This window comes from Corythoichthys intestinalis, chromosome 4, assembly GCF_030265065.1.
Source record: "Corythoichthys intestinalis isolate RoL2023-P3 chromosome 4, ASM3026506v1, whole genome shotgun sequence".
Taxonomy (NCBI): domain Eukaryota; kingdom Metazoa; phylum Chordata; class Actinopteri; order Syngnathiformes; family Syngnathidae; genus Corythoichthys; species Corythoichthys intestinalis.
In genome coordinates this window covers 40,439,150-40,452,559 of record NC_080398.1, presented here as the reverse complement: position 1 = coordinate 40,452,559, position 13,410 = coordinate 40,439,150, and the positions used below count along the sequence as shown (strand labels likewise).

General features: G+C 39.5%; 1 protein-coding gene across 1 annotated transcript in view; it reads left to right on the top strand.

Annotated features, from left to right (window-relative positions):
• The window catches only part of LOC130914429 (sodium/hydrogen exchanger 1-like), a 96,615-nt gene that overhangs the window by 66,304 nt on the left and 16,901 nt on the right, over positions 1-13,410 (top strand). The window contains exons 6-10 of the mRNA XM_057833602.1: positions 1,956-2,045; positions 9,111-9,181; positions 9,302-9,478; positions 9,913-10,039; positions 10,149-10,250. Of these exons, the coding sequence (XP_057689585.1) occupies positions 1,956-2,045; positions 9,111-9,181; positions 9,302-9,478; positions 9,913-10,039; positions 10,149-10,250 (567 nt within the window). The remainder of the gene's footprint in view (positions 1-1,955; positions 2,046-9,110; positions 9,182-9,301; positions 9,479-9,912; positions 10,040-10,148; positions 10,251-13,410) is intronic.

Sequence of the window (13,410 nt, the reverse complement as noted above, 5' to 3'; positions counted from 1 at the left end):
GCTAGTCAGTTAGCCTGCTCTGTATATAATTTTCGCGCTCGGGGTCAACTGCAATGTACGTCTTTTTTTTGGCTTGCGCTACATTTCCGGTAACTCGTTGCATGATGAAACGTGCACAGAAATTAAGACAGACTGATTTTAACAATATATCACGTACTTACCTTGTTTCAATCCAAAAACTCCGTGTAGCATGTATCACCGAGTGTAAAGACACAGCTGTGAATTGCCACAGTCGGGCTTTGTTTGGCTTTTATAGCCTAAACATGGTCATTTAGCAAGGGGCATGATTCAAAAGTCACAAGACACAAACATTAAACATATATTTTTTTAGGGCTGTCAAAATTATTGCGTTAACGGGCGTTAATTAATTTTTTAAATTAATCACGTTAAAATATTTGACGCAATTAACGCACATGCCCCGCTCAAACAGATTAAAATGACAGAACAGTGTAATGTGCACTTGTTACTTGTGTTTTTGGTCGTTTTATCGTCCTCTGCTGGCGCTTGGGTGCGACTGTGTGTTTCAGCACTATGAACGAGCATTGTGTAATTATTGACATCAACAATGGCAAGCTACTAGTTCGTTTTTGATTGAAAATTTTACAAATTTTATTAAAACGAAAACATTGAGAGGGATTTTAATATAAAATTTCTATAACTTACTAACATACTATATAATAACCTACTAACATTTATCTTTTAAGAACTACAAGTCTTACTATCCATGGATCGCTTTAACTGAATGTTAATAATGTTAATGCCATCTTGTTGATTTATTGTTATGATAAACAAATACAGTACTTATGTACCGTATGTTGAATGTATATATCCGTCTTGTGTCTTATCTTTCCGTTCCAACAATAATTTACAGAAAAATACGGCATATTTTATAGAGGGTTTGAATTGCGATTATTTACGATTAATTAATTTTTAAGCTGTAATTAACTCGATTAGAAATTTTAATCGTTTGACAGCCCTAATTTTTTTCTCAATTTTTCTTTGTTTGGATCGATTATTTATCATCTAAAATATCAGGGCAAATGCAACGGTAACAAAAAATATATATTAATTAAGCAATAGTTATATATATTAGACATCAATTAATGATCCAAAGGTAAAAATGATAGATAATTCGACTAACAAGCAGTTGTGATATGACCGTAAATGGGGGTCTCCGAGGGAAAATGGACCTATTAAAAAATAGTCCAGGGGCATATTGCGCCATGAAACTGCTATGGCAGCATACAGACATATTGTTCTATAAAAAACACAACAATTCTTTTGGCATAAAATACAATATGATTGTTTAAAAGGTGATTGCAAGGATAGAAACTGCTTTTTCAACCTGTTTGTGTTTTCCGCCTGATATCATTTCACATGTTATTTTCACACTAAACCGCAAGATGATGGTTGGTAAACTTGTTAGCATTTTTTTATGCAGTTATCGAAATAACTATTAAAAGCTATGTTACGTTAGCTGACCGTACACTTGTTTAGCCTGATGCTCTCTATTCTATTTTTTTATGTAAATTGCCTTTCAAGATGGTGAGTCTGTTCTTGGTGTTGGATTTTATCAAATAAATTTCCCCCCAAAATGCGGCTTAGTCCGAAAAATATGGTACTTTTAGTGCAAACTAGTCAAACCCTCACTTGTTGCAGAAAACTAGGCAGGCGATTATATCCTCGCCATGTGAGTGCAGCTTCCTTTGCAGGATGCGCTGGAAATGGAAGTTATTATCCACTCCAGGCGCTTCTACTTAACCTGACAGGCAGTTTAATCAGCTCACTGAGGTGACGATAAGCAGCACACCAACGGCATCTGAATGGCTCAATCTGTCAATTCGTTAGACAAAAGGATTGGTCTGGGCTAAACATAGTTTGCTGCAGTTTTTGCACCTCCGCACGCAAGTGATTGAAAATGATGATGATGAACAATTGGTTGGTTTGTATCACAGGGCATGACCATCAAGCCGCTGGTGGACCTGCTGGCCGTGAAGAAGAAACAAGAGGCCAAGCGATCCATTAATGAGGAGATCCACACTCAGGTATATTTGCAATAATTGATTTTTTTGTCATTTAAAAGTGTTCCTCCGAAGCAAAAAAGGGTCCTTGGTGTATGTTGGTAAGTTAAGAGCACTACTACCCTCTACTGGTAAATTGGTGATATTTCCTCATGCCACTTTAAAACATCCTTCAGAAAGTGTTTGTTTCACATGAATGCCTCATTACTAGTTATTTAACAGACTTTTTTTCTTCTTTTTTGTTTGACACGCAAATATACATGCACGTGACGACTACATTGCACAATACCTGAAGCACTATGAAAACTCACATGCACAAGCCAAACATTTAAACTGGGTCAGCATTGCTTTTGCTTAAACACAAATAATAGCTTTTCTTCCCCTTTTAAAGACCGCAACACTGCTTGAATTCAAATTATTTGCCAACTGAAAATTCCATACTGACAATAATAACAACAATGAGAGAGCCCAATTTTTCTTCACCAAGCACTCATTGTATTGAACAAATTTGCCTTGTGCGATAATGCAGGAAGTTTGTCAACACTCAGCCTATTCTCATATTTCCAGACAATTCATGCACACTTTTTTATATGTGCCCAATTATGATGAACTGAGCATTCAAGCTAAATCATCATTTGAGTGTTCTCACTAGAGCTGAAACGAATACTTGAGCAACTCGAGTAACTCGAGTTTAAAAACTGATCCGAGTAATTTTATTCACCTCGAGTAATCATTTATTTTGACAGCTCTAAGCATCACGTTTTGCTCGGACTACTTATAATGCGGGACAACGCGCTGATGTCACGTGCGTAGAGGAAGAAGCAAAAAAAAAACTTACTGCAGCCGACAACCGCTACAAACGACGCCGACGTTGCTAAATACTAGCCCGCTCATGCTACATTAGTTGCAGGTAGCGTCCAATGAGTCTCATAGAGATCACATGTATGTTGAACTAGATGCACAGTGACAGACTTGGCCGCGTCTGGGCAGCGTTAGCAAACAGCCGCCATCTTAAAGCAGTAGAGCGCTAAGCGCTAATAAAGCGCGCTAAACGCTAATATATAAGATTAACGTTACTGTCACTACTAGCTCACCTTACGTTAGCACTGCGGAGGGCTAGGTTTCAAATAATTAAGACCGCTTTCGATGCGTGGCTAACGTGTCTTACATACAGGCTTTAACATAACAGCGTTGTGGAGTGATGAGGGTGTCAAATAAAAACTCAATAATGCTAACTATCAATTTTAGCTCAGTAGTCATTGCTGGATAAAACACCAAGTAGCACTAGTCCCTAATGTGCTCCAATACAGCCTGTATCATACATTTATTTTGAACAGTGCAAAAACTCAAAATCCTATCAGGACTTACAGTTTAGACTAACTTAAAACTTAACTAGAACTTAAAAGTGGCTTGACACAAATAGAAGTTTAATTGAAAAACGTGGGAAAAAATCCTAACTTTTAAGTGATGTGTGTTATCAAGCGTAAAGGCATTTTTAGGTGTGTTTATATATATATAATATATATATATACTTTTTAAAAATAAGATCTAAAGGTTTTTTGAGTGAAAGCAGTGAATTAGTCATTTTTTAAAATTCTAGTTACATCTGAGATGCAATTGTTGGCTGTTTTCAACAATATACATCAAAAATAAAGACATTGATTGACTGAAAATGATAAAATGTCTTGTTTTCTCATGTATATCTATAATTGCTCTTCACCTAAAAATATATTTGTTTTATCCGATTACTCGATTAATCGATAATTTTCAGTCGATTACTCGATTACTAAAATATTCGATAGCTGCAGCCCTAGTTCTCATGTTACATTACTATCCATCACCAGTAGTGCTGCAACGATTAATCGATTAACTCGAGTATTCGATTAGAATAAAAATATTCAAATTAAATTTTGCTGATTCGAGTATTTGTTTAATTAAAGTGGCGTTGTAATGGTTTATTTTGAAAGTGTTTGCCTTTAGTTTTATTGATTTGGGTAAATACACTGCCCTCTAGTCTGCCTCATTTCACATGGCTGAATCCAGCTGTTCCATGTTAAGACCAACGTAAGCCAAGTTTTTGTATGAGCTAATGCATTTTTCTAATGCATTCGTAATTTAGTTTATAGGTATATTTAGCCATTTCTTTGTGGGAATACTGGAGGTGCACGATAATTATCGGTTCGATAATTATTGGTCCAATAATAGGAATTATGAGGTCATCCCAATAAATCCAATAACATTATTTATCGGTCCGATAATATACTGTATGTTTTTGCCACGGTGTCGGTGGATTGGGATGTGTGCGTTTGTTTCCACTCCTGTTTTGCCAGTATGCAAAGTTTTTTTTTACTGTTTTAGAGGCCGTATTTTTCCATCACTGAGTGATTAACCTTACTATATCAATTTTCAATTTTTTTCAATTTTTACAAATTTACAGTGTTAGTTATAAGTTAGTAAGTTATTGAGAGACCTTTGGGTTATTGTTAGGCTTGCTGTCCTATAATTGCCAGGTTAAGAAAGTTGTTTCATGGGCCAAGACCACAAAAATCTCCTGTCCTGTTGCACCAAATGTTTTATCTGCTGACAAAGCACAATACCTGTTTGGTTCATGTTTGTTTTAGTTCAGTGCTCATTGTTCAGGGGAACACATAGTCAATGGTATTGACTGATTGTGATTGACTCAAATTATACTTATTTGAAAAAATAAATTTCGGCTCTTTATTTGAAGTCAAAACTGTTCGTGTGTTTGTATAATCTTCATGTCATCATGAAAATTCTGGTTAGGTCAAAGGCAAATCTATGCTGAATCCACCAGTAGTATTTTTGACTCACAAGTGTTCAGAAACTCGGGTGAATATACATTGAAAAATTATATATATATATGTGTATATATGTGTATATATGTGTGTGTGTGTGTGTGTGTATATATAATCGGTTATCGTATCGGTATCGGCTTTGAGGAGCAGGAAGTTATCGATATCGGTTTCAAAAAATGGATATCGTGCACCCCTAGGGAATACGTGTCAGAACCATTTCTTAAGAACATTGTTTAAAAAAACAACAACAACAAAAAACTAAAAAACGTTTGCGTTTTATAGCCTTTAAGCTAGCGGACTTTTGGTATGTAAGTTAGCCATTGTTCTTTTGTTGTACATGGATCCTTATTAATTTTTGTATACCGTTTGAGGTTTAGCTCAGGTATTTTAATTTTTCATGTACCTTATCTGATTACTTGATTATTCGAACTAACTAGTTCGTCGAATAATCGACGACTAAAATAATCGATAGATGCAGCCCTAATCACCAGCAAGTTCAATAATTAGTTCCCTGCTGAGCCTAATTAACACTGAAGAAATTAACTTTTTTTTTCTGGCTATAAAGAAAGACCAGAAAGGTGTCAAATGACCCCGACACCAAACTGAGTACTGGGCTTTGTCAAACAATAGACCACTCAAACAAGCAATCAAGCATGCAACCCCCCTACACACTCCTGTGGAGTTGCTGCCTAGGTGTGAAGGGGGGGGGGGGGGGGGTTCATTATGGATAGCTGCAAATCCAGGGCTCGCTTGGCTTTGTTAAACACGGAGGAACACGGCGATGGCCAGTCGCCATGTTCTACATTATGATTGACATGGCAGCAATGAATGCATATGTCATCAGGCATGCACCAGAAGGCAAAAAAGACAGGTGGACTTCTTGGTGGGTCTTGCAAAGGAATTGGCTCACTCTCATGTGGGCGCAAAGAAGGCGCAGAAGGAAAAGGACGAAGTGTCATATGTCACCACATAAAGATGTTATGCTTTGTTTTTTATTACACCGTACCTTGTACTGTAGGAAAACTGCAGCTTTTGGAATATGAAATCGTTGTCTGCCCGATTGCCTGCCTGAGCTGTCCACTGTCCGACAAAGCCAAGGCAGCCCTGCCCTACAAATATTCAAGATGCTAATCGGAGCAATCCAACCATGTGGTTTTGCGAGTGTGAATGGGAATGACTAATGAGGACCTCAATGCTAACAAAAGATATGCTGCAAAAGTGATTTGTATCAACGAATCCACTCTTGGTCGTTCTAGAATGACTTGAGTAGGATGTTTTGCATGATTAAGGTGGTCACAATTTGCAACACTTTAAGGAAAAGCCATGTGAAATTGATTAAAACACCAAATATTTCAAGGAAAACATCATTGTCCCGTTAATATGGCGTGACTTAGAGACCTAACCGGTTCATTTTGTTAAGGCATAAAGGAAAGTTTGAAAAATGTATGGATGAATCATGGTTGTGACTCAAAATAAACAATCTCAGATAAATACACCCTGTGGAAAGTTCGAGTGTACCATTGTACTGTTACATGAACTGTAAATGAACTGTATGACCCAGAACAAACAGTTGAGTTCAGATAAGGGTGTGTTATGGAAATACCTATTGACGAACAGGCATTAACAATGATATTCTTACCTGTAGATGATTTAAAGTCTTCATTAAGCCTAAGGTGCCTGTTTTGGGGCCTTGGCAGGAAGCTGGAAACTCACGAAAGAGTCAACCACAAACCTTATGGGCCATTTACATGGGGACGCTCCGAGAATATGACACATTTCCTGTTTGGATTTACATAGTTCTGTCTCCAATCGAACAATGTCGCAATGCCGCGTGAAAGCAATGTAGTATTCATGCCAGGCCAAATGGGTAGTGCAGTTCTACAAGGGGACAGCCAATGATGCGCTTCCTTGACAACAACCTCCTCAGCTCTGAAGGCAATTTACCCGCCCATTGGAAGTAATGGAGTCCACGGTTTTTTTTCTTTGCGAACATTAAATATATTTCAATTAGAAATATTATAAAAACAGTCAATTAAAGCTGACGTTCTGCCATGTTTGCTGTTTTGAATGTTTAGTACCAGCGACTGCGCATGCCCAAAGTGATGTGTGCGAGTGCTGACGCCATCAGAGGGAGAGCGTTCCGTTTATCTGGGGGCAGAGGAGACCTCGCAATCGAATCGGACCGCTTTGGAGGCCGGGACCAAAAGTTTGCGTCTTCGCCTTCCGTATTCGCCGTCAACATTTAAAGGCGATACCATTCCGCAACACAATCGTTGCGTCTTGGTTTGACAGCCCCTTAGAAAAAAAATAAAAAATTAGTGAAGAAATCTCATGGTGTGTACTGTTCACCATTATACCCAGACCTCAACCCTATTAAGAACATGTCAAGTGGCTACAGTAATAGGGCAGTAGTTGGGTCACAAACTTTTCGATTTGGCGGGTTTTCTGGGGCAGGGCCTCTCTTTGTTCTGCTTTCATCTCTCGCCCCGGGCCTAGTGTGCGATGGGGGTTCCACAGTGTGCCATGCTGGTTAGGGAGTTGCGGCGGTGGCTGGTGGCTATGTTAGGCAGGCGGTGGTGTGTTGTCATCCCTTCCCTGAGAGCTGGTTAATGGAGGCACGGATGGTCCGGGGGACTGTGGCCCCATTGCCGGAGCTGCGGAAGGATGGGTTAGTTGCGCTCACTCCGCCCCCCCTTGAACGGCTGGGGCAGTACCAGCCGCCAGGGCCCTGGGGCATCCCCCGTGCAGCACATCCACTTTTCTGCAGGGTTATGACACGTTAAAGTGGGTTCACGTATGGGTGCCACTACACACTCGTGCCCCTTTCCCACTGAAACTAGTGGGTCAACGCGCGTTTTTTCCAAGCCGATGCAACCCACTAGCAATTGGCATTTGGCACCTTTCCCATTGATAAAAAAAAGCCGTGTCTTTTTTTTTCACCCGTCTAACCCCCAACCCCTCCTCAGCCGTGCTAAAATGCGCGTCAACAATTCATTCAGATCAAGGAAATAAACAATGCAGAGCAACATGGAAGCTTCCTTTCCATTTGTGTTCTCCGTTTTCATGCTTTTTACTGCCCTCAAAATGATGGAATGCAGCAAAGGATCAACACTCTGCTTGTGCAACGTAGGCGACGTGAATTCTTCTTCTACTAGCTTTGTTATGAGCATCGACGTAACTACGGTTGTGGGGCGTGTTAAATGGTAGGCGACTGGCACGTTGTTATGATGCAGTACGTAAGAGCCTACGTCACCACGTAGATTAGGGTGTTGACTGTTGACCCGGGGTTTTGTTTTCACACTGCATGACGATCAGAACCGAGGTGATTTTAACGCGGGTCGCTTAGCGGGTTGATTGACACGGGTCGAGGCGGGTCGCAGCACCTTTCCCACTGCCACCAAAAGCCGATTGTTAGTGGGTTGACACGGGTTTTTTGGCCAGTGGGAAAGGGGTATCAGATAGAAAGATTGCCCGTACCAGGATTAGTGATCAGGTCGCATAGAATAGGATGTCAGCATATCCACACTTAGAGGTCATTCACATAATTCTGGGTTCCCCACCTCACATCGCTGGAATTGTCTACGCTCCACCCTGCCTAATCACGTTTCCTTTTACCTTCCCTCCGCGTTCTCCTCTGTTATCAGGCACCCACATGTTGTCCACGGCTAAATATAATTAGCTAACGATAGCACCATTATGTTCTTTGGTAGCATAAGCATGTAATACTGTACTTGTTATTGTTTGTTCCTCTCCTTTGTGTCCTGCTCACTAGGAAGGAAAATAGAGGTGCAACAATTTGTCGATTAATCTACAACTAATCGATTAGCAAATTAATTGACATCTATTTTGATAACCGATTAATTGTTTAGGACCTTCTCCACCTTAAACTTGTCTAAATTCTTGAAATTATAACATATATAAAACTTCTCAGTTGTAAATATTATCAGATTTCTTCATTTATAGTAATAATGAAAAATTCGGAGAAAAAAATAATGCTAAAATCTTCAATAATTATGGCGTGCCTGTTTTTGAATTTTGGGAGGAAGCTGGAAAAGAAGCAGAGTCAACCCCAAACCTGAGAAAGACATAAAATATTAATGAAGAAATCTCACGGTGTGTACTGTTCACCATCATCCCCGGACCTCAACCCTATTGAGAACCTGTCGAGCATATGCACTGCGTAGAAAGACTTCATGGAGTCAGTCTAACATTTAATTAACATTGGACGTTTTACTGTATCCTCACCTTCTTGTTTGTCTTGTTTTACATTTAGTTCCTTGACCACCTCTTGACTGGCATTGAGGACATCTGCGGACATTATGGTCATCATCATTGGAAGGACAAGTAGGCTTTTAACTTACTCATTTTGGGAATCCGTTTGATATATTCATATTTCATCTACTCACAAATTGCAGTGTCTCCAGTATATTGCAACTAAAAGCTTCCGTTTCGCTGTACTTTTAGACTGAATCGCTTCAACAAGAAGTATGTGAAGAAGTGCCTGATCGCCGGCGAGCGTTCTAAGGAGCCGCAGCTCATCGCCTTCTACCATAAGCTGGAGATGAAGCATGCCATTGAGCTGGTGGAGAGTGGAGGCGGTTCCAAATTGCCTTCTGCCATGCCTTCTACTGTCTCCATGCAGTAAGTAAAATCAAACACAGTATTCTAGAATAAAGCTTTTGAGTTGACACTATCTACGTGTACGTCATACACACTGAAGAGAAACTGGCATGAAGTCCACCACATAAATAAGTTTAACAAAACGAGAGATGATCAAAATCAAAGACTCAGCTAGTCGATACAACAAAATTGTTTATACAGTACTTTCTTTGCAGTCACAGCCCTCGTGGCCCACAAAATGTTACGACTTCGTGGCCGCAAATTCCAACGGCGCGATAAAGTAGCACATTGTTCCCCGGCTTCTCTTTACGACCGGTCGAGTCATTTCTCACCGAATGGACGTAAAAGTTGAATGGAAGAGAGTCCACCGGTCCATTTCGTCACAGTCGATAACACAAGATGATGCGCTGCCGAAAGTGAGAATTATGACCCGACGTTGCGATTTTGCATCATAGAAACATCCAGCCAAAGAAGCCGCAACCCCCCAAGCCCCAGGAGCGTGCTTTGCCTCAGCTCTCCAAAACCCGGGAGGATGAGATCCGGAAGATTCTTCGGGGCAATCTTCAGAAGACACGGCAGAGGGTAACTTCGAGCTTACTATGTCCCAAAGAGATTAAATGTTTTCTTTCAACTTGTATTTAACGATCAAACTTAAGTTCTGCAAGACTAATACAAACTTTTCTGTTTTCAGTTGCGCTCCTATAACCGGCACACCCTATTGGCCGATCCGGATGAGGAGAACATTGGTGAATTCCTCCTCAAGAAGCAGAAAATGATGGCGTTGGATAAAAAGGTACACGGAGTTTACGATTTTTATGGCTTAAAATGACGCAAATGGGTTTTTTTTGTTATCTGCGCAGTCCACGTTGCCTGTAGGTCTGTTATACTTCCTCATGCCAAGTGTGAGTCAACCTTCCACTGAGCAAACTGGTTCCTCCTTCCATTAGAGAGAGGGCTAACAGTTAAAAGAAATGGAATAAAGCCTGTAACCAAGATTAAAACCTACTAGAAAACAACACATTGCCTTTAGTCAGCGTACGAAAATAGAGCCCTGTGTGTCTAAACCTTCGGCGAACCCTTTAGACTTACTCACCTAGCTCCTGGGGTTCAATCCTACCCAGGTTAAGAACCTAGAAATGCAAAGTCCAAACACTTTGCAAAAGAAGAAGGGCTCGAATGCATGCTGCCACAAAACAGTACCCAATTCCTAAAGCGCGATTGCAAATAGGCAAAAGCACTAACCCCAATTTCCACAACATGAATGCACGCAAAACGAATGCAAAGGCCTCACAAGACGAATGCAAGAAGCCACTGCACGACTGCAAGAAACCACAGCACGACTTCAAGAGGACGACCCTGAAAAAATTACAAAAAAAAAAAAAAAATGGGGGGGGGGGGGGGGGGGGCGGGCAACACTTTGTGTATTACTAAATGTGTTTAGTTACCATCACTACAGACCTCCGTGAAGTTGGGCCCCCAATCAGATGCTTTAACCCTGTTAAAGCTAGGTCTGGAGGGCTCAACTCTTATCCAATTTAACTGAATCTTTGATATGTTCTAGGGCTGTCAAAATTATCGCGTTAACAGGCGTTAATTCATTTTTGTAATTAATCACGTTAAAATATTTGACGCATTTAACGCACATGCCCCGCTCAAACAAATTAAAATGACAGCACAGTGTCATGCCCACTTGTTACTTGTGTTTTTTGGGGTTTCGTCGCCCTCTGCTGGCGCTTGGGTGCGACTGATTTTATGGGTTTCAGCACCATGAGCATTGTGTAATTATTGACATCAACAACGGTGAGCTACTAGTTTATTTTTTGATTGAAAATTTTACAAATTTTATTAAAACGAAAACATTAAGAGGGGTTTTAATATAAAATTTCTATAACTTGTATCTTTTAAGAACTACAAGTCTTTCTATCCATGGATCGCTTTAACAAAATGTTAATAATGTTAATGCCATCTTGTGGATTTATTGTTGTAATAAACAAATACAGTACTTATGTACAGTATGTTGAATGTATATATCCGTCTTGTGTCTTATCTTTCCATTCCAACAATATTTACAGAAAAATATGGCATATTTTATAGGTGGTTTGAATTGCGATTAATTACGATGAATTTTTAAGCTGTGATTAACTCGATTAAAAATTTTAATCGTTTGACAGCCCTAATATGTTCATTATAAATGGCTATATTTTTTCATTTTATTACCTTCTTGCAGAGGATTAATCCCATTGTTTATCAACTCCTCTTCCCTCCTCTTTGAATCCATGTCCCCTCTTTCTGGAGACTCCTCATCAGACTCTGCATAATTTACTGCTTGTACTCCTGGTGTTCTACACCTTCCTCTACCTCTGCCTTGCCGTTGTGATGCCATATTTCCAATATAATTGTGATCAAAAGTTATTATCAAAGTTGCAACGATACTGATACCAGTATCGGCAGGGGGCGCTGATCTGGCCCGAATTGTTGGTATCGGTATCGACGAGTATCAACATTTAGGGCGCTGATACAATCTACTGGCATCACTTGAACGCAAATGTACTGTCCTCCCCACGTGAGCTAACTTCCCAAATCCCAATGCATGACATCTGTATGTCTTTGTCTCGAAATTACCAAACCAAATTATCACCTTCGTCTCCAATATTAAGGGTATAAACTACAACGCATATCTGCGATATTACGCTGCTCATCTAACATGGCATTCACAAACGATTAGCATGCGTCAGCTAACGCCCGCTGTTGTAGCGCCGATAGGATCAGAAAGGTTAAGACCGTGGGAGACTAAGCAAACTCATGGTTTTATGAACAATGAGTGACAAATTAAGAGCGCCGTACTTCAAACTCGTCCTGTTTATGAAAGTCGATTGTCATATGCTTATTAGAAGAAAAATAAATAAATAAATAAATAAAAATAATAATAATAACAGTTGTATTTTCTGTTTCAGAGCATTAAATGTATTGAATTGTATCGAAAATGGTACCGAATCGTGACTTAACTGTATCGTTGCATCCCTTATATGTACATATATATATTTGTATATACAGTATATATATCATTATATATAAAAAAGTAAAATACATATATGTGTGTATATATATAGTTTTTTTTTTTTTTTTTTTTTTTTTTTTTTTTTTTTTTTTTTCAAACAGAGTGGTATCGGTATCGGGCCCAAAAAATGGTATCGGTGCAACACTAGTTATTATACCAGCACAGAGAGGATATAAAACTTCACGGATGCAAGATGGAGGCCATTGACACGGACTTCGACTGGAAAACACATTTAGTTACGATGGGAATATGCTTCCATCTGGTGTTGAATGAAAGAGCTCCTATTCATCTACCAGTATATACTGGCCAAAAATGACGTCTTTATGAAGAGTACAGCTGACGTGGGAAACAGCGAGAACCAAAAGTGGTATTTGCCATGTGTCAGAAATTTTTGCCATGTGGCATTTTTTCCCCCCCCATTTGCAAACTTTTTTTGCCATGTGGAATTATTTTTTTTGCCATGTGGCAAAATGTTTCTGCCATGTGGCATTTCTTTTTCCATGTGGTATTTTTTTTTTTTTTTTTTTTTTTGCCATGTGGCAAAAAAATTTTGCCATATGGCTTTTTTTTTGCCACATGGCAAGAAACACTTTTGGTTTTCGGCCCTGCTGACTGACGTTTTCACCCACATAAATCAAGGACGGTTGTACAGCACAGAGTGTAAAGGGTTAATATACAAGCACTGCACTTACACAAATTTACACTAGAGGACGCTAAAGTAACACCTTTTTAAAATGATACCAATTCTCAGCAGGTGCATATCGATAACCTTTTGGGATACAAAGTATCGTGATGCATCACCATTTTAAAATACTGTCGCACCCAAATCAAGTGTACAAGTGTAGACATGTGTAAGTGCAATGCTTGTATGTTAACCCTGTACACAGTTATAAAC